General features: G+C 40.0%; 1 protein-coding gene across 10 annotated transcripts in view; it reads right to left on the reverse strand.

The window, feature by feature from the left end:
* PRUNE2 (prune homolog 2 with BCH domain) overlaps positions 1 to 22,054 on the reverse strand; it is a 183,153-nt gene that overhangs the window by 118,397 nt on the left and 42,702 nt on the right. For all 10 annotated transcript variants that reach the window (XR_006174479.2, XM_024105415.3, XM_042850568.2 and 7 more), the window contains exons 4-6: positions 18,017 to 18,180; positions 6,224 to 6,376; positions 1,878 to 1,972 (exon numbers count right to left, since the gene is read on the reverse strand). Coding sequence is in view for 9 of the 10 variants with exons in the window: in XM_024105415.3 (XP_023961183.2) it covers positions 1,878 to 1,972; positions 6,224 to 6,376; positions 18,017 to 18,180 (412 nt within the window). In the remaining variant the exon portion in view is untranslated. The remainder of the gene's footprint in view (positions 1 to 1,877; positions 1,973 to 6,223; positions 6,377 to 18,016; positions 18,181 to 22,054) is intronic.

Here is a 22,054-nt window from a genome sequence, read left to right on the forward strand (position 1 = left end):
GTACCTAAGCACACTTAATGCCCAACATGTCCTAACAGGTTCTTCTCCAACTGACTAAACATCACTCAATGAGGGAAACGTTTGAAGGGCTCACACCATTAAGACACTAGGCTCTTCCCTTTCTGACAGTGTCACTACAATGAGAGCATGAAGAAGACCACAAAATTGAAAGGCCAAAGATTAATTCATACTTCATGGCACCCAAGAAGCTTGGCAACAGAAAGAAAGATGCCCAGCACCTCAGCTCCTATTGAGTTCAGTGGAGTTGTGGGAGCTCTTAAAATCAAGTCCTTGTTGATTGGGGAGGGGTAGAACCCATCACCTACTTGCAACATTCATCTACCAATAAGAGAGCCATGACAGCTACTCCCAGGCAGCCTATTTAAAATAACAAAGGAAGGGGGAAAGAATAAAACATGACCGAATCATAAAACATCTGTTCCCCACTTCCCTCCAGCTTAACTCTGCTTGTCTCATAGTCAGCGAGGCGTGAAGTTTGCAGAGTTTGAGAGTCAATCTTTGTGGCACATAGGGGGCTCATTCACTGGTACCCATAACGCTCGTTTTTACTTGTTTGAGTTGGTGATGCAGCACAAATACAGTCTTGGGTGTTTGGCCAGATTGGCCCTCTGTATGTAGGGTGACCAGATGTCCCAGTAGTGGGACCGTCCCAATATTAGCGGCTTTGTTTTATATAGGCAACTATCTTCCTGGGGGTGGGGGGGAAGTCTTCTGATTTTTCACTCCTGCTATCTGGTCACCCTATCTGCATGTAAAGGATCATTTTGGCTAACACCAGACAGAGGAGTCAGTAATACAAAACACAATGCTGTTAGATGAGGTGTGCTTTATATGCACCTGCTCAGTGTGTGAGGACTGGGCTGGGACTAAAAGTGACCACCTGCAATGATGGGGTACGTGAAGGAACTGCAATGTAGTAAAAGCCCCCAGGAGAAATAGGAGCAAATGTAACAGCTGCCTTAGGCTCGTGTCTTACCCCACTCCTTTTGAGGTGACTAATGCCACTTGCAGGACTAGTCACGCTCAGTTGCTGCACTTCCCACCCACATAGTGGCTAGTCCCTGAACAGGGGCTTATGGGGAAGGAGAAGGTTCCTCGTGTGTCCCTTTGCTCTCTCCCACCTGTGAAGAGCCAGCCTCAACCTGGCCCTGAATGATTCTGATCTGTACTTCTACACATATAACAGCTAAATCTAAAGTGATATCAGCACAATATTCATTAAAAACAGTACACTAGAGGGGAAAGAACATCTGTAAAATATGCATAACACTGAACAGCTAATAGTTATGCACACATTTAACTAAGAGCACTCCAGCTTAAGTGGGGTCAGTTCAGAGGTGTGACACTGAAAACCAGCAATCAAAAAAATGACTTTCACCAGTACTGCTAACACAGGAAATGCCTCAGACAAGCAGCCATCTAATAAACAAATTGAAAGGATTTCTTATCAATCCTGGAACTTCTATAATTTATGACCAACGTGACTGTTTTCACAACATTCAAAGCAGGTGTATAAAAGTAAAAAAAACAAGGGGACACTTTTCTCAAGGAGTTGAGAGACTATTAACCCCACTGCATGGAAGGGTGGGTTATGATCCAAGCATTGCAATTTTCTGCAGCTGTCGCTCTAAAGCATCCTGGTAAATTACTTTTATTTGAAAAGATATTCAGATGCATAGTAATGAAAGTCAGACCACAAATAACTACGGCATTCATAAAAATTAATTACATCATTGACAAAATCTGCTTATACTCTATCCTGAGAAAACAAGTAACTGAAAATCTATGTGAAAGAACAGGCCACCTTCTGCAGCTTGGTTGTTTAGCAGCTATATTCTATTTATGTTTCCTCTTACCTCAAGGGTCATGTACACCGTGCTAACTGCAACTTTAATTTCTCCATCTGACAGCTCCTTGAGATCCTTCAACAGAGCCTCCTCGATATTTAAACCTGTTTGAGTTACAGAAAAACTGTTCAATACATACAAGTTTCAGAGCTAATCAAATGCAACAAGATGAGTTAAGACCAGAATTTTAGCCTTAATGTTAATTCTTCTGGCTTTTATGGGTTCACATCAGAAAATTAACATTATTTTGTAATTTAAATTAATATTAATAGTATGGCACTACTACTTTAATATCAGAGCAAACAAAGTTCAAAAGAATTAAAAGACAAAGATACTCATATATTCAGTTTCCCTTGATGAAGTTGTAAAGGCTCTGATCTGGACGCATATTGAATACTACTTGTCAACGAGTGCACATAATCTTTAATCTTCAGATCATGGATATAAGACTTTTGGCACTAATATAGAATTGTTGTAACAAATCATTCAGAGCTGAAGCAATTAAGGTACATGTTGTAAATACAAACTTCAGATTGCATTCTACCATTAGCATCCGAAGAAGTGGGCTGTAGTCCACGAAAGCTTATGCTCTAATAAATTTGTTAGTCTCTAAGGTGTCACAAGTACTCCTGTTCTTTTTGCGGATACAGACTAACACGGCTGCTACTCTGAAACCTGTCATTCTACCATTGACCTTCCTTAAACTAACATTGTACCAATGGATGTTTCTGTGTGGGATTAAAGATTAATATAACCCTCAGGAACAGATTAACATGTGTATTGTTGACACAGGAGATTTTATCATCATCATCATCTAGTGGGTGACTAATTGTGGGATCTGGATTCCTCTATATAGGAGCCAGGAATGTTGTGAATTTTCAAAATATTTCATTTAACCATATAGCTTTCATTTACTGTAATGGGAGATGTCCAGCTACAAGGCTGCAACATTCTCTAAACTATATTTAAATAATTCATGATGCACAGGAACATGGTCAGTTGATCCCCACTGATAACTCAGATAATATAGCCAAATAGCCACTCGAGTGAAACAGCCATATAAATCATAACTGCTCATCAATGAATGCAGTAGCTAGATTCTCTTCAATCAGCAATCTATTGACAAGATGAACTGGCAGTTTCTCATGTATATTCAAAATCTTTGATATTTTCATTTAAAAAATAATTATATATAGACAGTAGAGTCTTTAATAAACAGAATATCTATTCTCCTCATTGTGCCCAAAATAACCAGTACACCTATGGATTCAGGTTTGTAAATGAGTGCTGCTTCTTAGATGAAACCTGGAACTGCTATTTTGTTGAATTGTTCCACTTCTGCCTAACAAACTAGATACAAATATAATAATATATGGAGATATACCTATCTCATAGAGCTCAAAGGGACCTTGAAAGGTCATTGAGTCCAGTCCCCTGCCTTCACTAGCAGGACCAAGTACTGATTTTGCCCCAGATCTCTAAATGGCCCCCTCAAGGATTGAACTCATAACCCTGGGTTTAGCAGGCCAATGCTCAAACCACTGAGCTATCCCTCCCCCATCAGGGCCAGTGCCAGTGTTTTTGCCACCCCTAGTGGCGGGAAAAAAAGCCGCAATCGGCGGCACTTCGGCGGCAGCTCTATCACCACAGCTTCATTCTTCGGCGGCAGGTCCTTCCCTCCGAGAGGGACTGAGAGACCCGCCACCGAAGAGCCGGATGTGCTGCCCCTTTCCGTTGGCCGCCCCAAGCACCTGCTTCCTGCGCTGGTGCCTGGAGCCGGCCCTGCCCCCTATAAAAGGCAAAACTTTCATCTGATTTGCAAAGGACCTCAGAATCTCATCCCCACCTATCTGCACATAGAGCACACAAACATAGCAATGCTAACTATGTAATTTGTAATAAAATCATAAACAATATTGATAAAACACAGAACAATGTAGCTGGTATGCTATGTCCCTGTTCAGAGGCACTTAAAATTATGATGCATCCATGGCCATACTAAAGCTGCTTCCAAGAGTAGTAGCAAAGTGGCTAATTTTTTTTTTTTTTTACAGTGTAGTTTCATTAACAGACAACTATGGTCTTATCTCTGTGCATGAAACTCCATGGATCCCAATCCTAAATAGACACACACGCAGACTTCACTTGATACATTGTTGTTAGTAATCCTGTTAGGTAAAATTCTGGCCTTACTGCAGTCAATGGGAGTTTTGCCACTGACTTCCGTACATTGAAGTCAATAAGCCTACACACAATGAGCAAAGTTAAGCACATTTATTAGTCTTTGTAGAATCGGGGCCATGAATGTCAAATATGAATAGTGCTCGTTATCACAGGCAGTATATGGCCTTTTAAATATAATTTAACATTTTCATTAATGATCTAAAAGAGGATCTAAGAGCATATTGGTCGAAACTGGCAACACTCATCAGGCACCTAAAGGGACCAGAAATATGAAAATAAAATTCAGTTTATTTCAACTGTGCAAACAGAAAGCTAACAGATCTGGGAGGAATAATCCAAAATTTTTTTTAACTCAATCGGAGGGAGATGTCCTAGGGAAGCAGTGATGATTAAAGGGATTTCAGGGTAATAATGAAAAGCAAAGTGGACATGAGTTTGCAATGCGACATGGCAACAAAAAAAGGCTATTGACATTCTTAATGTGTATACAGAGACTGTACGTGACAGAGCTGGGAAGCACTAGAACCATGTCAGCTCATAGACTCATAGACTTTAAGGTCAGAAGGGACCATCATGATCATCTGGTCTGACCCCCTGCATGCCGCAGGCCACAAAACCGCTCCCACCCTTCCCTTGACTCTGCTGATGAAGTCCCCAAATCCTGTGTTTTGGTGACTTCAATTGTCAGAGAACCCTCCTGCTAGCGATCCCTGCCCCATGCTGCGGAGGAAGGCGAAAAACCTCCAGGGCCTCAGCCAATCTACCCTGGAGGAAAATTCCTTCCCGACCCCAAATGTGGCGATCAGTAAGACCCCGAGCATGTAGGAAAGAGTCTCCAGCCTGACCCTTGTTAGCCATTATACTATTTACCTGCCATTGCTCGGTATTCCTCAGCTAATGTGTTTTACCATTAGTCAAGCTGCAGAAACCACTGAAAACAAGCTTTATTCGCTTTTATATTGTATCAATGAAGTGACAACGTTTCACTGAATTTTGTTCATATGCATGAACTCTTAATAGAAGCTTTTTGTATGTGTCTTTTGTTTTGTATATTGCTTTACCTAGATGTTGGCGCACAGCTAATAACACATAAGGAACAATGAGCCTGATTCTGCCCTCACTTATTCCAGTTTCACTTCAATATAGCTCCACTGATTTCAATGGCACTGCTACTGATTTATACCAGTGTGTTTAGGAAAACCAGGCCCAACGTTCAGAAATTCTATCCCACTGCTGTTTACAATGTATTTCAAGTTTGATATTGAATATTAGGGCAGATCACTTGAGCCACGCCATGTGGTGGATGTCACACATTCTTCCTCCTTTGCCCCTGACTGGCTGAACCTAGCTCATGCAATCAGAGGTCAGCCCGCTCAGCGGGAGCCATTTTTACCTAGTTTCTCACAGAGAGGCTGCATTGACTTGCACTCTCTAATCCAGCTGGGAAAAGACTTTTTTCTCCCAGCCTCCATGCTTTTCTGGATTGTGAGAGAACTTCTCTGTAGACCTGGGCACATGGCGGGAACTGAGGGAAAGCACTGAAGGACTATCAGTGCTCAAGTGAATTAGCCTGTGTCTTCATTACAAAGTGGGTGGATTACCAACCTGCCTGAAAGCAGCACCTGTCAGGGTAGCAAGCCCAGGTTTAAAGCACCTTGAAACCCAGATAGTGAATGTTTTTGGAGGCATGGAGTAAAAATGGTTCAGTCTCATTTCTGAGTGACAATGAAAAAGAAATATACTTTTCCATTATTAAAATAACTTCTTGCTATTTCAAGCTTTATTTAGGGTTAAAGTCACTTCACCAGCATAGAGCCCAAGAAACTGAGCTCTATGCAGGTGAAGTAGGTTCAGAAGGTAAAATCCACCCCCAAGATGGCATTGAGCTGTAGCTGAGTATCCTCCCTATGGCTGGAGCAGTAGCTATAGCCCACCATGTTGTGTTGGGGCCCACTAGACAATATTAATTTTCTCGTTTAGAACCTCAGGTAGCGCTGACAATGCTCCACCTTAAGTCAGTCATTTAACTTAAAAGTAACCATCATGTTAATACAAATGAAGACATTTTTTATTTCAACTACCGTCATCTCACATAATGAACCATTCTGTCTAGATGTAGCCACATGACAAAAATGCCAAGCTGCCTGAGGAATGGAAGTAAACTGCATTACCTTGAGCCTTAAATGGGGTCTGCTGGAAAACAGAGATAATGTCTTCTCGAGGCGGCAGCTCTGGAAATTTTTCTTCTAGAATTGACAGTATTTCTTCCTGTTGTTCTGTAATTCTTTCGGGTTCCACAGACATACATTTGAAGAGAATGCTTCCTGAAATGTGAAACAGCAAAGTCAACCCCTTCTGTACAACAGTGAAAAGCTACTAGAGAAACTACAATTCTTTACTGTACCCTTGTTCCCCCTTCCCCCCTTTAAAGCCCTTTCCTCCTTTGGGCTTGTCTTCACTGTAGAGTTAACTCAAATTATAACTTGAGTGCTCTCTGCACACACAGAGCCTTAACTGGCATGTGTTGGTGCTTTTTTTTAATTTGAGTTGGCTGGCCTGTCCGGGGATATAGATTTGTAGGTTACAGCTAGACTTAGCATAATGCATCAGCTGCTAACAATCACCCCATCAAGTAATCCAGTCACTCTTGTGTAGCTCAAGTGTTATTTCCCAGTGTGGTCACTCTCACTAGAGCTACACTTACTCAAGATGCTTTAATTCAAGTGTAGATAACTCAAGCTTACGCTGCAGTGAAGATATAGCCTTCATATATTTGTTACAAGCACCAGTACAAACTGACATGCCAAATTTTCATTTTCTAAGCAGCCAAAATATCAAATTCTTTAAAAATCTACACTGTTAATTTGCTTTTTGATAAATCTAGCATATTAGGAAAAGCTACTTCACTTTATCATATGATTTCTATTTCTATAGGGTTTTGTTATATTTAAACCATAACAATCCCAATCTTGCCCCAGGAAGCCAATGGCAACATTCCCATTGACTTCATGATAGGTCCCAAATATAAGCATGAAGTTTTTTGAAGTGAACATCTCTTTAAGTACAAGTAATTGCTTTTTCCAGGAGCCACCTGTTTACAAATCCATCCTGTCTGGTAGCTGATCTCCCTTCTTTTTCCCCACAGAGGATGCCAGTATCAATGGACATAGAGTGTGACTGCTAAAATACAGCCAGCAGAACCTTGAAATAAGTACACAAATACATACACAATATCACCCAAACCACAATTAAGCAAATCTAGATTAAGCATTTTAAGCAAATGATTGATTTTATCATATTTATTGACTCCATTATTTCTATGCCCAAGGAATTCTAATGGCCCTTCTTATTACCAATACAACACAAAACTCTTCCAGAATACAGCACACAAGTAACAACTTTACAAAGGACTTTGAGGATAACCTTAAACTTATGATTTAAGTCAGTTAGTAGTCATTCCAGTGTAATCGACTCTAGATGACTCCATGCCAATGTATTTCTAGATGAAAGCACAGCACGTTCAGCCAAATACGACACATTAATTTCAAAGTTAAAAAAATGAGTCCATTAAATAATTGCAGCACAATTGGCACTCTGTTACAACACCTAAATAGAGTTGATGTATTTTCAGAGGATTACATAGCACATACCATCTTCCAAATTCCATCCTTGATGTGACAGTTATTGCTGGCGGGGTAAGGATTCAAGGTCATCCTTTAACTCCCAGAAGGCTTTGTTCCCATTTGCTAATATGCCCAAAGAAAACATTCATTGCCAATTATTCATGCTAAATTAAGAATAATAAAATCTTATGCTTCAGCATTATTATTTATATTACAGTAGCTCATAGAGACCCCAACCAAGATCAGGGCTCCATTATGCTAGGACATGTACAAACACATAGGAAGAGACAGTTAGACCCAGATCCACAAAGATACGTAGGCACCTAACCCCCAGATTTAAGCATCTAAATCCCAGTTTTAGGCTCCACTGCGATTCACAAAACTCCTGCCTAACCCCGTAGCACCTGAACTCACTTGACGCCTAAGTTTCTTCCTGGCATGCAAACTGCTGCCTCACTCTAGACATCTAGACACCTATCTCCCACCTAAGCCCCTGAGCAATCCACAAAACAGGGGAAGACATACATTCGCCTGCCTATCTTGTATGCAGGGCTCAATCAAGTAGGTGTGCTCAGAGTGCCCCTGTGTATAAATAATTAGTCATTGGAGTTGGGGGACTGGACTTTGGGTCTCCCACCTCTCAGGTGGGTGCTCTAACCAGACTCATAGGGTCATTCTCACTCTCTCTCGGGCTCAATGACTCTTTAATTATTTATACATAGTGGAACAACTTCAACAGGAGAGACTGAGGGAGCCCAACGTTAGACTGTCCCATAGCTCTGTGGTTAGGGCACCCTCCTGAGAGGTGAGTGTCCATTATTCAAATCCATTCTTCCCATCAGGTAGAGGGGGGAGTGGAACCTCATCCTAGATTAGTGCTCTAACCACTGGACTACCACCACCTCCTCTTTCTCTGGCTGTTGTGTGTGCAGCAAGGGCACCAGAATCTTTGTAGAAGTGGGAGGACAAGGCCAAAGTGCCCCCTCCCTCTCCACGGCGGGCTGCTCCAGTGGTGAGCCAGCTGCCCTCACTTCTGGCATCACAGCAGCCCCTAGTGGGCAAAAGGTGTAATTGCAGTGCCTCCCCAGCAGAATCTATTATTATGCGGGGCGGGGGTGGGGGGGAGAATCTGCAGGGCACACGAATTCTGTACTTGTGCAGCGGCATAGAATTCCCCCAGGAGTACATAGCGCATGTTGGCCTTTAGCAATACGATTATGTTTTTCGCACAGCACATATGTTTCTTTTGTTAAAAAGTGGGAGGTCTGATCCTCTCCAACCCCTCAGTTCCAGCGCTGGTAGTGTGCAGTGAATCAGGCACCTAACCCATTCTCATAAAAACTCACGTAGGTATTTAAGCCATCTGATTCTGGAAAAGGAGGTCCTGATTGTGGATTGCTAGCAGCCCAGACTCTGGCGCCCATCTCTGGGAAAGGCTTAGGCCGCACACCTCTCATCAGCATCTCCCATTGGCTAGCTTAGGGGGTCCCTGCCTAGCATTGCTGGCTTTGTGGATCACATTCTTAAGCGCCAGTTTCTCCCCAGCCATTGTACAGGAAGCCTAAGCACCTAACTCAGACTTGTGGATAGCTGTGCTGTTCCTGTGATTCTCTAGGTGCTTGAAATGCATTGCAACATTTAAGTCCCTTTGTGGATCCAGGCCTTAGTCCCTATCCCAAAGAGTTTATAATCTAACTAGACAAGATGCACAGAGAGCTAAGTGACTTACATAGCATCACAAAGCAGGTTAATGGCAGAGCTAGGAATTGAATCCAAGTCTCCTGACCCCCACTCCAGTACCCTGTTCATTAGACCACAAGCCTGTAAAATGAGTGGAATCCCCCCCCCCCTCAATGTAAAACACTGCATAGTTGGGTAAGTGCCGTATGGGGGCAGGGGGATTCAACTCCCTGTGAAGCAGCAAAGATTTTTCCAAGCTAGCAAATACATTCCTCTCCTCAAGGACTATTTGCATGTCAAATTCTTTGAAATTTCAAATTTTGGTTGTTTTTGGCCTAGTCCTGTCAAAAGTATAGTTTGAATGTTTTTAAATTGGAAAAGTGTGTGTGTGGGGGGGGGGGGGGGCGTTCCACCCTTTGATCAATGAAAGGATTTTCCTCAAACTTTACAACCATCACCTTTGGATAGATTATTGTTTTATTTTCAATAGTAACTTTCTTCAAAAAGTTATAAGTGAATGAAAGCAGAATGATCTGCTACTGGAAACAATTTTGCAACTTTAAGTATAGGCCTCACTAGCAGGCAAATGCTGGTGTGGGAGTAGTACTCTGAAGTAGGGAGTGAATATCTCTGAGAAACAGATTAGTTGACTTATTAGTTCAAGGGATGAATATGGCCTAACGTTAATATGGAGACATATAACCTGAAAATATGCAGGGCCATAAAAATTATTGTAACTTACGACTCCCTGGAGAGACTGCAGACACTTTTAATATTTATTGTAGGGTGAATCCAGGATGGAATTTCTTTCTTATCTCAGAATTTCCAGAATTTCTCTCTTATGTCTTAATACCCTTACTTTTCTTGGGTTTATGTCAGTCTTATTATTTTAAATATTCCTCTCTGTGTGGTAGTATTAAAAATCATAAAAGAAACAGACTGTATAGAAAAATACACCTCTACCCTTATATAACGCTGACCTCGGGAGCCAAAAAATCTTGCCGCATTATAGGTGAAACCGCGTTGTATTGAACTTGCTTTGATCCGCCGGAGTGTGCAGCCCCCCCCCCCCCGAAGTGTTGCTTTACCGCATTGTATCCGAATCTGTTTTATATCGGGTCGCGTTATATCGGGGTAGAGGTGTATATACCGTGGCCCACATTTTCACAAGTTGCTAGTGATTTAGGCATCCCAATTTTTGGACACCTTAAGGGGTCTGATTTTCAGGTATGTAAAGTTGGGTATCCAAAAGCTGAAGCACCCACAAGCTTTATTCATTTTTCAAAATGTAGGCCTGTATCTTTAGTGGTGGTTCAGTTGGTTGGGGTTTTTTAATATAAGAAATGGAATAGTTATTATTATATGTGTCATCTGAAACATTAACCAATGGATTTAAAAAATAATACCTTAAGAAGCAGAGGAAATCAGAGCACAAAGTACTGGAAAGTGCAATAAAGTAACAGGTATTAGATATAAAACCATACAAGCTCATCAGTTCAGAATTAAAGATTGCTAGAAAGTCAACCCAGATTTGTGTACCTAATTGTATAGAAAGAACTAAGATCAAGTAAGTTATGCTTCAGTACAATTACATCATCTTACTAATTTTCTTTTAATATATCACATAGTCTAATTACAATTGATTACAGATTGAGCAATAATTATACTACAGCTTTTGTCTAATCAATCCAGGTTTTCAGTTAAACTGGGAGATAAGTGCAGGATTATGTAATTCTAAAAAAAAAATGATGAAGGCAAAGGCAATACAGAAACAGTAAAAGGGAAATAAATTTTGATTCTTGCAATTTGAGCAAAATATTTTTTTCTGTGTTTCTCACACAGTCAATTTCTATTTCTTTTAAATAAATAGTGAAGTTCAGGTAAATGAAAATCTAGGGCCCAGAGTTTCAAAATAATTAGGCCCCTAATGCCCACTGACATCAATGGGACCTAGGGGCTTTTGAAGATCTGACCCCAAGACACTACGGCAGCTGGATTCTAATCTCACACCAGCCTTATGCTGGCATAAATCCCTTGACTTTAACTAAATTACTCCTGATACACACATGTGTGAGGGAAAGGAGAATCAAGCCCCTTAAATCAGAACGAATCTTCATAATAAAAATTCTTATCAATGACAATTCCATTTTTCAGTTCAAGAACAGTTTTATTATAGAGCATTGTAAAAATGATTTTCTGAACATTCATGAAGCTAGTTTAAATTAATCTGCCAATCCTTAGAAATATATTTTAAAATAGGGACTTCTAATGTTTCTAAACGTTTTTACCTTTAGCTCCCAAATTAAAAGAGCTTGAAGGATTGTTTGACGATAACACTACATATAAAGGGGGAGGGATAGGTCAGTGGTATGAGCATTGGCCTGCTAAACCCAGGGTTGTGAATTCATTTAGGGATCTGGGGCAAAAATCTGTTTGGGGATTAGTCCTGCTTTGAGCAGGGGGTTGGACTAGATGACCTCCTGAGGTCCCTTCCAGCCCTGATATTCTATGATTCTATACTGCTATGTCCCTCTATCTGGTTTTCACTGGCATGGTATGTTCTTATGAATTTCCATTGGGAAAGCTCTCTTAGAATTTGATTAGACCCTCATTAGGATACACACATGTGAGTTATTGCATATTTTTAAAATCAGAGTTTGAACATGGGTGCAAGAAAGAGTGCAGATATGCATTTCACCTGGTTATTTGAAAGCAGCCTTGAACTCTTGATTGCTAGGTTCCTCTCAATAGTTGCAACTTGAGATATTCTGGTTGTGTGCAAAACATTCTGATCGGAAACCCACTTTTGGTTTTAAGAGGAATAAGCATTCTCATCCCAACATGAAATGTAGGCCTTATAGCATTAATGGAGTAATTAATCAAACAGGCACCCAATTTTAAAAGCTTTTTTGTCATAGTCATCTGTTGTTTAACTCTTCTGCTAAGAAAAAAGGAAGAGAGAAAGAGTCTTCTAAACTAAGGTAGGAACATCTGAAATTCCCAATGCCAACACAGGGCTGTATTCTTCCTTCAATGTATACAATGTGCTTGTTAGCATTAATAGGACATACATACAAAATCCCTGCATATTAGTGGGATATGGACCCCTCAATTTCTTTACGGGGTTTAAGATCCCACATAGTTTAGAAAAACAATGAACTCAGAGTTTGTCCTAAGTAACACTGCATCACCTCATTTCTCTTCATCGTAGGCATGCTTTCATTACCACTTTCCCAGACTGAGTCAGGTCAGCAGTCCATTTAAGTCTTGTTCCCTTTTAAGTATTTGTTGTAAAGGATATCCATCAGCTAAAAACACTGTGGCACACTAGGGCCCATATTCTTCATAGAGATATTTTGATGTGAATATGATATAACTAAGATATGTTTTATGCAAGCTGGGTCATGTGAGGTATCATTGGAAAGGTTATGATGAACTGACTAAGATTATCCTATTCGTATGCATGTATCATTTCTGTATCTGAAGTTAGGAATATTGACTGTGTATAAATTACTAAAGAGTTTGCAACTGGGGAATGCCCACCACACAGTAGGCAATCAGCCTGGATGGGCCATTAGGACTTTGAAGATGCTAATCTCCCTCCTTCCTGAGAAGCTTTCTGGGATGCTGCTTTGACACTGCCAGGTCAGGTGGTTATGTCACCTGGTACTGGACCCCATCTTGGACTGCTAGTATTTTTCCACAAAAGGGGTGGAGACCAAACAAAGGATTCCCACCATATGTAAATCCTATTTAAGGCAGGCCACCAATAGTTAATCAGGGCTCCTTCTTCACTGAATCCCTGCCAAGGATGACTGCTGAGAAGATCTAAGAAACAAGGACTGAGCAGGGGAAGAAGAGCTGAGCCTGGACCAGAAAAGGTGTCTGGCCTGTGAAAGAAATGCCTAAAATAATATTTAGGGTGAGAAATTACTACTTCTAACCAGTTTCTTTAGTGTTTTGAGCTTAGTTTGCATGTTTGTTTTATTTGCTCACTAATCTGCTTTGATCTGTTTGCTATCCCTTATAATCACTTAAAATCTATCCTTTGTAGTTAATAAACTTGCTTTTTCCCCCCTAAAACCCAGTTTGTGCAATTCATAATGGGGTGGGGGGGAAAGCTGTGCATATCTTCCTCCACATTGAGGGAGGGGGCAATTTTCATGAGCTTACGCTGTACAGATTTCTGGGCAGCGCAAGACAATAGAATTTTGGGTTTACGCTCCAGAGGGAGTGTGCACTGGAGTGCTGAGCAATCCCCGAGCTGTCTTCCCATGCAGAGCTGATCTCAGTGTCTGTGTCTTTTGCAGCTGGGTGTGGCCCTACCTATTTGTGTGCTGGAGGAGGCTTGAGGGCTTGGCACTGCAGGACAGAGTAAGGGAGCCCAGGCTGGTGGAATGGGTGGGCTCAGTGGGACCCCAGTATATCGCTTTCCCAGACTGAGACAAGTCAGCAGTCCATTTAGTCATGTACTCTTTTAAGTATCTGTTGTGAAGGAGATCCATCAGCTAAGAACACCTCCTGCCAACAACTTGTTTTTACTGAGAGCTAGTGCAACTCCCATTGGATTCCTGAAAGGACTCCAGAAGCTCTTCTGTCCATTGACACACAAACAAAATAAAATACAATATATAATCCAAGGGTTAATATTACTTACTATGTGCATCACACGGCATTACTGGGTTTTGGGGGTGGGGTGAGGGGAGAGGACATTGGATAATATGCTATGCCACTTTAAAAAAAAATGATGGGCATTTTATTCTTTTTGCAAAGCAGTTCAGAAGTACCACTTTTGCCAAAAGCAATTGCTGTGCATTAATATTCAACATGATCTAATGAAGGCAGAAGTTGTTTTGGGAAAACATTAAAAACAGCACAGGCATCTCCTGCATGATAAGTTTGTGGCTGAAAAGAACAGTGCAGTGAAAATACAGAAGCCTCCCTTTTTCACCTAGGTTTTGATCTTTAAGCTGAAAAAGAAAGGATGGTAGGGGGGTGGGGAAAGAAGCAACCTTTCATGAAAACTGGACATAGAGCAAAAAAGCAGCCCTTATTGATGATCAGCAGTTAATAAAAAAGATTCATAGCTGAAATGTTACACAATCTTGCTGGCAAAAATAGTTGCCTTCCAGAAAATGCTTTGTTTCTAGACACAGTAGGAATAACATCTTATCAGGCCAAAAAATCATTGTTTGGTGGAGCTGAAAATGTTCCCCTTTCTCTTTCATATTATATGTATAATAAGGGATGCAATTCACTTGGACTTCATGACCATTTAAGAAAAGTGTGAATCATCCATCTGATAAATGCTGGCACCTTTCCCAAACTCCCAAAAAGGACCTTTTAAAAAAAATGTTACTGGTTTGAGTTGCTAAAATAACAAACAAATTTTGAAAGCCAAACTGCACCAGCACTGCACTGAAAGGTATTAATGCTTCAGCTCATATCCAGAAAAATCAAATTAAGTATCCATAAATATTGTTGTTCATCTTGGTCAAAAATTGCCAGTAGTTACATGTTGCAATCTGCATCTTGTGGCATCCTTCAAGGCCTTATACAAACAAACAGAAGGAGGCATTTTCGAGAATGCACTGACTCAAGGTACCTGACAATCAGTGTTTTGAACCACTCCTTGCCAGCTGGCTCTAACAAAAAATGTAATGATTCAGCAATTTAATGGATCTTGCATTTGGCAACAGTCCCCTAGTAAACATCTCTGGGGAAATAAAGTAATACAGGCCCAAGACTCTGGCAGATTTTATAATTGTTTGCTTCTGGCACAAATCCAGAGTCAGAACAAGCACTGACTTAAGGCAGATATGATTGTGCAGTACTTTGACTATTGGAGCAGGTTCTGATTACGGCCCAAGGGTAGAATTAACTTACAGTGTGTCTGAAGAAGAGACAAAGATATCAGGAAAGCATGCAGCTTAAAAAAGACCTTAAATATTAATGCTGCCTACATTAATGATGTTGAGTTTTGCATGGATATGCCTTTTCTTCCCTTCTCACTTTTTTCCATTCAAAAGCATGTCTAATTTGTTCAAACTTATAATAGTACACATCAGAGTATTTTTAAATACTTTCAGCTATTATTAAAATTAATAAATAGTGCTAACAGGCTGTGAGCCAAAGTTTCAGAATTCCAAAGAAGTCTGTTGAGATGGCACCTAATGAAACTGTCACAACTGGCACAGCACAACTGAAAAGATATCTCTAAACCTACGCATTTGAATCATGTTACTAACCTTGCAAAATCACCCCTCCATGCATTCTAAAGGCCTGAATCAGTGCCCACTAAAGTAAATGTCAAAGCTCCCATTGACTTCAGTGCTGATATTTCTGCTCAGCAATTTTATGAAATCAAATCCAAATTCATAGCACTTTGACTTTCACGTTAGCTCTCCGAGCCTAAACTCCAACAAAAATTGCTCCATGTAAATTATACAATTATTTTACGCTATAGTATAAAAAGAGAGGAATAGTAGTGTTGGTACATCTATACTGGCTTTATACCACTGGAATATCACCTATGCCCGGGGGGGGCAATCCTGCTAGAGTGAGATATGTCAGCTTTACAGCATATATCCACTGGCGGTGCAGCACAAAACAGCCATTCCTCACCCCAGAATATGGTCCTTTGGTGGTAGCTACAAAGTCAGAATGGCCATGAAGAGCAAATCATTTTGGTATCTGTATATGAGTAGGAAATCTTCTACATTTTCAGTACTGTAATTGATTGACTTGTTCTCCATGGCTACTCCCAACAGTGATTTGAGATCCCAGAATTCAACAGTCCTCTTGCAAAAGGCAAGACTCTCATAACAGTACAGCTGTATATTTAGGATTTGGGTAAGTTGTAAGGACAGAGTTTCGTCTACTATCTGTAAATATTTATAGTCTTAACAGCTTGGACAATGTATTAAAAATTAAAATTAAGAGATGTTGGTATTTACTAATTTTTCCTGAATTTGTAAATGTGGTTTCCTAACTGCTAAAAACTTTTTTTTTTAAAAAATCACATCAGAGCTTATTGTACTGTTTAATTCAGTACCTTACGATTTTTTATACCATTAGCTAACTACAGAGTAACTAGATACCATGGTTGTTGAAGCTGTATTAATATGATAGATAACTGTAATTCTACTAGGCATGGGCCCAATTCCGCAAACACTTACTACCAAATAATAATGTTTACAATCATGAATAATTCTCCTGATTTCAACAGCACTAATTATGGTGTTAATCACTACACACAGTAACAAGAATCTGCAGGATTGGGCCCTTATGGTTGCATCAAAAGAAAAATCTTATCTATGTTTAGCTTTTATAGCAAATATATTTAAAGTGTTTGAATAATAAGCTATAATTCTACCTCTAAATAATGAACTACATAAAGGCTTTATTATCTGTAATATCCTACTAGCTCCAGTCACTTTGCATTGTCACAGAGGCCTCTTGACATAAATCCCCCAAATGCCTTTTTTTTTGGTTCTGTCACAAAGATAAATGATTATGCTTACTTGGTTAGTTGAGGGCACAGTTTCCCATAGAGCTATTCTACAGAGATCTGCAGACAGCGAAATATTTAATGGCAGCTTTACTGGGGACCATTAGTTATGAAACATGTAAAGAGCTTTGGCCAAATTCTGTATTACTGGTAACACCCTCTCCTCATGAAAACATGAACAAGCCTTATAAAAATACCAAATTTTGTAGTGTCTCAGTATAAATTCAATAACTCAGATACTATGGTGAAGGGCATGTTATGAGGTCCAGAACAGAACAGAGTAAAATAAACTCCTATCTTTTCTTAAACTTAGGTGTATGCAAAAATTCAGCACTGGAGTTTGACATTTGTCTAAGTTAATTTTTCAGGAAAAAAAAATGTAGCAACTGTGAGTTCACAATTTAAACTAGTTATTTTTTAAAATATGTTCTGAAGCCGGAATGATAAAATTACATAACTAACTTATGGGAAACAGTCAGTTCTTTTACAGCTTCACCTTTCTATCTAACAGATATCACAAATTTAAATGCAGTGACTGCAAAAACTGAAGATGCTGACAAATGTAACAAGCTAAAAAGAAAAACTGAGACACATTTGTGACTATACTGAAGCCCCACTGTTTAATACTGTGGTGCACAAATGAGGCAAACTGAGAAGAAAGTGTCATGGCAATTTGATTATGGCATTCTTAGATCATGAAAGTTACACATTATACCACCAAAACAAGATTAAATAAACATGGCTTTGATTAGGAGAAGTTTTAACATGCAACCATGGGATCTTGAGCCATATTCATTGTACACCACAGGGTAGGAGTATCTTCATTGCCAATACCACACAATCCCTGGAAACAAAGTTAGAACTATAAGAGCTATTCCATCTACCCAACTGATATTCAGATAGCTCCATTTAATATTCCTCTCTAGTGATACAGTAAAGACCCCTCATGCCTGTTTTTAAATGCACATTTTTAATATTAAATATAATGTTACTCTTTAACAAACTCTTTACTCCCTGCTTCTTTTATGGAGCTTCCCGTGGTCTTTAAAGGGATTGTTAACCAAAGAATGGATCGCACTCTTTCTGCATGATCAAATTCTGCAACACTCCATTAAATCTTTCAGTATTTAATATAAAGAGTAATCTCTCACCTCTGAGGAGATGAGCCAGTTGCTGAGTGATTAACTCTGGTGCCTCTTGAAGAATCTCTTTTACTACTAAAGAGGAAGAAGACGCCTGTAACCCCAAGTTGGCATCACATCGCTCATCTGGATTGATGACTTTGACAACTGCTGATTCCAAACTTTTATCATCACTATCACACAAATTTTTAAAAAATACAAATTACAAAAATTCTAATTATTTGATCTGTAAACACACCAGTGTAGCTTTTTCAGTTACTTTGCTATGGTTAATAGTACAAATTATTTTTTTAAATAACAGCTGCTATCACAATGCTACATTCTAGTCACTCTTATTCAAATTCTACTGTGAATGAAACAATAAAAAAAATTCATTAACTCCTTGACCACAATGTCCTTAAGTCACCATTGTAGAGTGATAGATTCTTAGCTTCTTTAAAATAACTACTGGTTCATATTTAGTATGTACTCAGACTTGAATGCTTGTAAGAGACAAGGTGGGTGAGCTAATATCTTTTATTGGACCAACTTCTGTTGGTGAGAGAGACAAGCAATTGAGATATACAGAGCTCTTCCTCATGTCTGGGAAAGGTACTTTTAGAATGTCACAGCTAAATACAAGGTCAAACAGATAGTTTAGCATAAGTAGTTAGTACGTATTCTAAGAGACTGTTCAAAGTGAAGTGACCCATTAACAGCCCTGTAGTCACAGGAAAAAAAGGGGATGGGGTTTAAAGGGTTACAGATTGTTGTAATAACCCCTAAATCCAGTCTCTTTATTAAGATCATGATTTTTAGTGTCTAGCAAAGTTATGAATTTAAGCTCCCATGCTCATCTTTTGAAAGTGCTGTGCAGGTTTCCTTTGAAGATGAGGACTGATAGGTCAGATATAGTGTGATCGGTTTGGGAAAATTTTCACCCAAGGATGATAGGGTGTTTTTGTCTTTCATCATTTTCCTCTGTGAGTTCAGTCAAAAGCGTAGTGATTGTCTGGTTTCAACCACATAGTTGTTACTGGGGCAAGTAGTGCACTGGATGAGCTACAACACATGTTGTGTAGGACTCATGGATTTTGACAGGTGTGTTGTGGGGGGTGTTTATCATTGTAGCAATGGAGATATGTCTGCAGGTTTTGCATTGGTTGTTCTGGTAGGGTCTGGTGCTGCTTTGAATTGGTGTGTCCTGGTCTGTGGGGACCTGGCTTCTGATGATGACCTTGGAGAGGCTGGGGGGTTGTTTGAAGGCCAGAAGAGGAGGTTCAGGAAAGATTCTTCAGGATGGGGTCTCCGCTGAGTAAGGGTTGTAGTTGTTTGATGATACCCTGTATGAGTTCCAGTTTGGGGTGGTAGGTGACAACTAGGGATGTGTGGTCGGAGGGGATTTTATTTCTGTATTGAAGCAGGCTCTCTCTGGGTATTTGGGTGGCCCATTCATGATGCAAAGACTTGACAGCCACGAAGTTAAAGAAGTTGGAGTTTTATGTAAAACTTTTAATTCACATTTTAGCAGGCTTTCCACATTTAAAGGGATTGTTTTTTTCCTCTCACTAACACAGATACAATGTTGTTTATCTTAAAGCAAGAGGAAAAATGCACTGGTGAAGGTGCGAAGAAGAGAGGCTGGTGACCCGGTAAGTGGCATTTTTCACTCTGAGAGCCTCACCCTAACTCCAGCCACTTTACAAGGGCCAGAGCTGCGCCAAGGAGCTCTAAAAGCTCCACTTTGGTCTGGGGGAGGATTTACCCGGAACAGGAATAATGCCATTTTCCAAGGAACCATTCTCCCAAACCCTGGCATACAGGCTGCAGCATATAGGGCTGCCGAGTTTCTGGCCCATAGGCAGTCAGGGACAGGCTGTTGTAACAGACAGGCCCCACGGCTGTCTGCATTATGCTGGGGCCACTAACCATCCCAGAATTGGGAAGATGCAAAGGTGGCCTAAAGTCACTATAACCTTCCCTGGGCATCCTCTGAGTTTATACTGGACCAAAGATATTAAGGGTCTGTGTGTTGCAGAGAGGTCATGTTTTCGGATGAGATGTCAACCTGAGCTCCTGAGCACATCTAATCATTAAGGAGCCCGGGGCACTTTTTTGTAACATGATGTGTTAATCCTTGTGCCCTGGCCAAACCCAACTTGGGTAGTTCCCCCTACAGTTTCAACTAGATACAATAATCTTTTTCACTTCCTGTCCCAAATGATTGTGTAGTGCTTCCGTGTAGTGTTAAATAAATGCTGCCTGTGGATTTACCATGCCTAACGTTTGGGGGGGAAATTAAACTTATATAAAAACTATATATAGGGATAAGTTTGTACAGCAGTTTAGAATCCTTTGGGATGAAAAGCCTTGTGTACATGTACCTTATTGATATTATTAAAATTGATGGACAGTTTATCAGAGATGAAAGGGGAAGCCTCTATATTAGCCAGGGTTGCTTTTCACATTACCAAACTCACTGACAACCAGTAGAGATTGTAGAGGTATGAAACTGCCAACCTTATCCATAAAGAAGTGGGTGCTCTATGTTCAGGAGATACCGAGGGCCCACTGGTCACAAACCTAGTGTTCCAAACTGCATGCATCAGGCATCGCATGTGCTCCAGCCGTGTGCATACAAATCTGAAATTTTGATTCAGTAACACAAGAGTCTACATTCTTACACTTTAGAACTGATGTCTAATTCTCCTGATCTATAAAGGGTCAAGACAAAGGAGTTGCACTTTTCACAAGACATGTATTTACATATTAATTAAATCTTTGTTTGGAAAAATTCCCACAAACTTTTTTCATTTCTCCTAGGTGCTATGCAGTGTCCCATTTCATAGTTGTCCATAACCAAACGAACATCATTGTCAATAAGCAACAATGAACATCATTGATAAGAACACCGTGGTTTCGCTTGACTGGAATGCATATGCCAAATGAATAACCAAACTGACGGTACAATCTGTCCCTCTGTTACACTCATTTATTTCAATGAGACTGTACTGATGCAAGTGTGGGCAGAACTAAGCATGCTGTGTTTAATGCCCTATCTCTCTACATGCTTATATGGCCTCCTCACTTAGAATCTGAGTGCCGTACTAGGAAATTTCTGTTTCTATGGATCTGTTCTTAATATATCCAGGATATGAAGTATTTCTGAAGCTTGGAGGGAATATAAGATATGTTTTAATGAAAAGTCAATTAGCTAAAATAATTAAGAACACTAGTGTTACAGATTTTTTAGTCAACTACAACAAAAGGCTAAAGTCCCAAAAAAATGAAAATAGAGCTGGGAGCCTTACAGATGAATCAGGTGAAAATCCTGACCCCACTGAAGTCAATGGCAACTCTCTTTGACTTCAGTAGGACCAGAAAAATCCATCAGAAAGGTGGGGTAATCTATTTTAGACCAAAAAAAAAAAAAAGGCAAAAATGGGCTTTGTAACTGTGTTTTTTCTGCTACTGTCTTTATTATTGCATTTCTAATTTAAGAATACTGAGCCAATTTCTGCCCTCAGATACTCACACACAAGTAAGTGGGGCTGCATCGATACTGAGGGGAGAATTTGGCTTATTGTAACTTGCATTTAGAGCATGTATTGTGTTCAAGGGTTAGCCTGTTTTAGATACCTCATTTTCTAGACTGAAAATTCCCCTTGTTCTTAAATTCTAATCTGTTCTTAGAGGAATGTTAAAAGCAACTGAGCAAGTATTTGGCTATCTCTGAAGGAACGTGATAGTTAGCCCTTGCTAAAGGAAGAAAGCTAACCGGCAGTGAAAGTGTGACCTGCTGTTTACAGACCTTACATAAAACTCTGGGATTATAAATCTAATTCAGTAGTGTCTAAACTGAGATCTGTGAAGGTACATCCAGAGCTTTTAGCAAAATACATAAAATGGTCCATCAGAAAAGTGAAACAAACAGATTAACACGTGTAGCATGTTGTATTCCATGGTCATAATGAAGGGAAAATAATGTTGGGTCTTCTATCTCTTCTGTGATTCCACATTGTGTCACAGATATAGAACAGAAAATGTTAAGACAGCATTTATAGTCAT

The sequence above is a fragment of the Chrysemys picta genome, chromosome 6 (assembly GCF_011386835.1).
Source record: "Chrysemys picta bellii isolate R12L10 chromosome 6, ASM1138683v2, whole genome shotgun sequence".
Lineage (NCBI taxonomy): Eukaryota > Metazoa > Chordata > Testudines > Emydidae > Chrysemys > Chrysemys picta.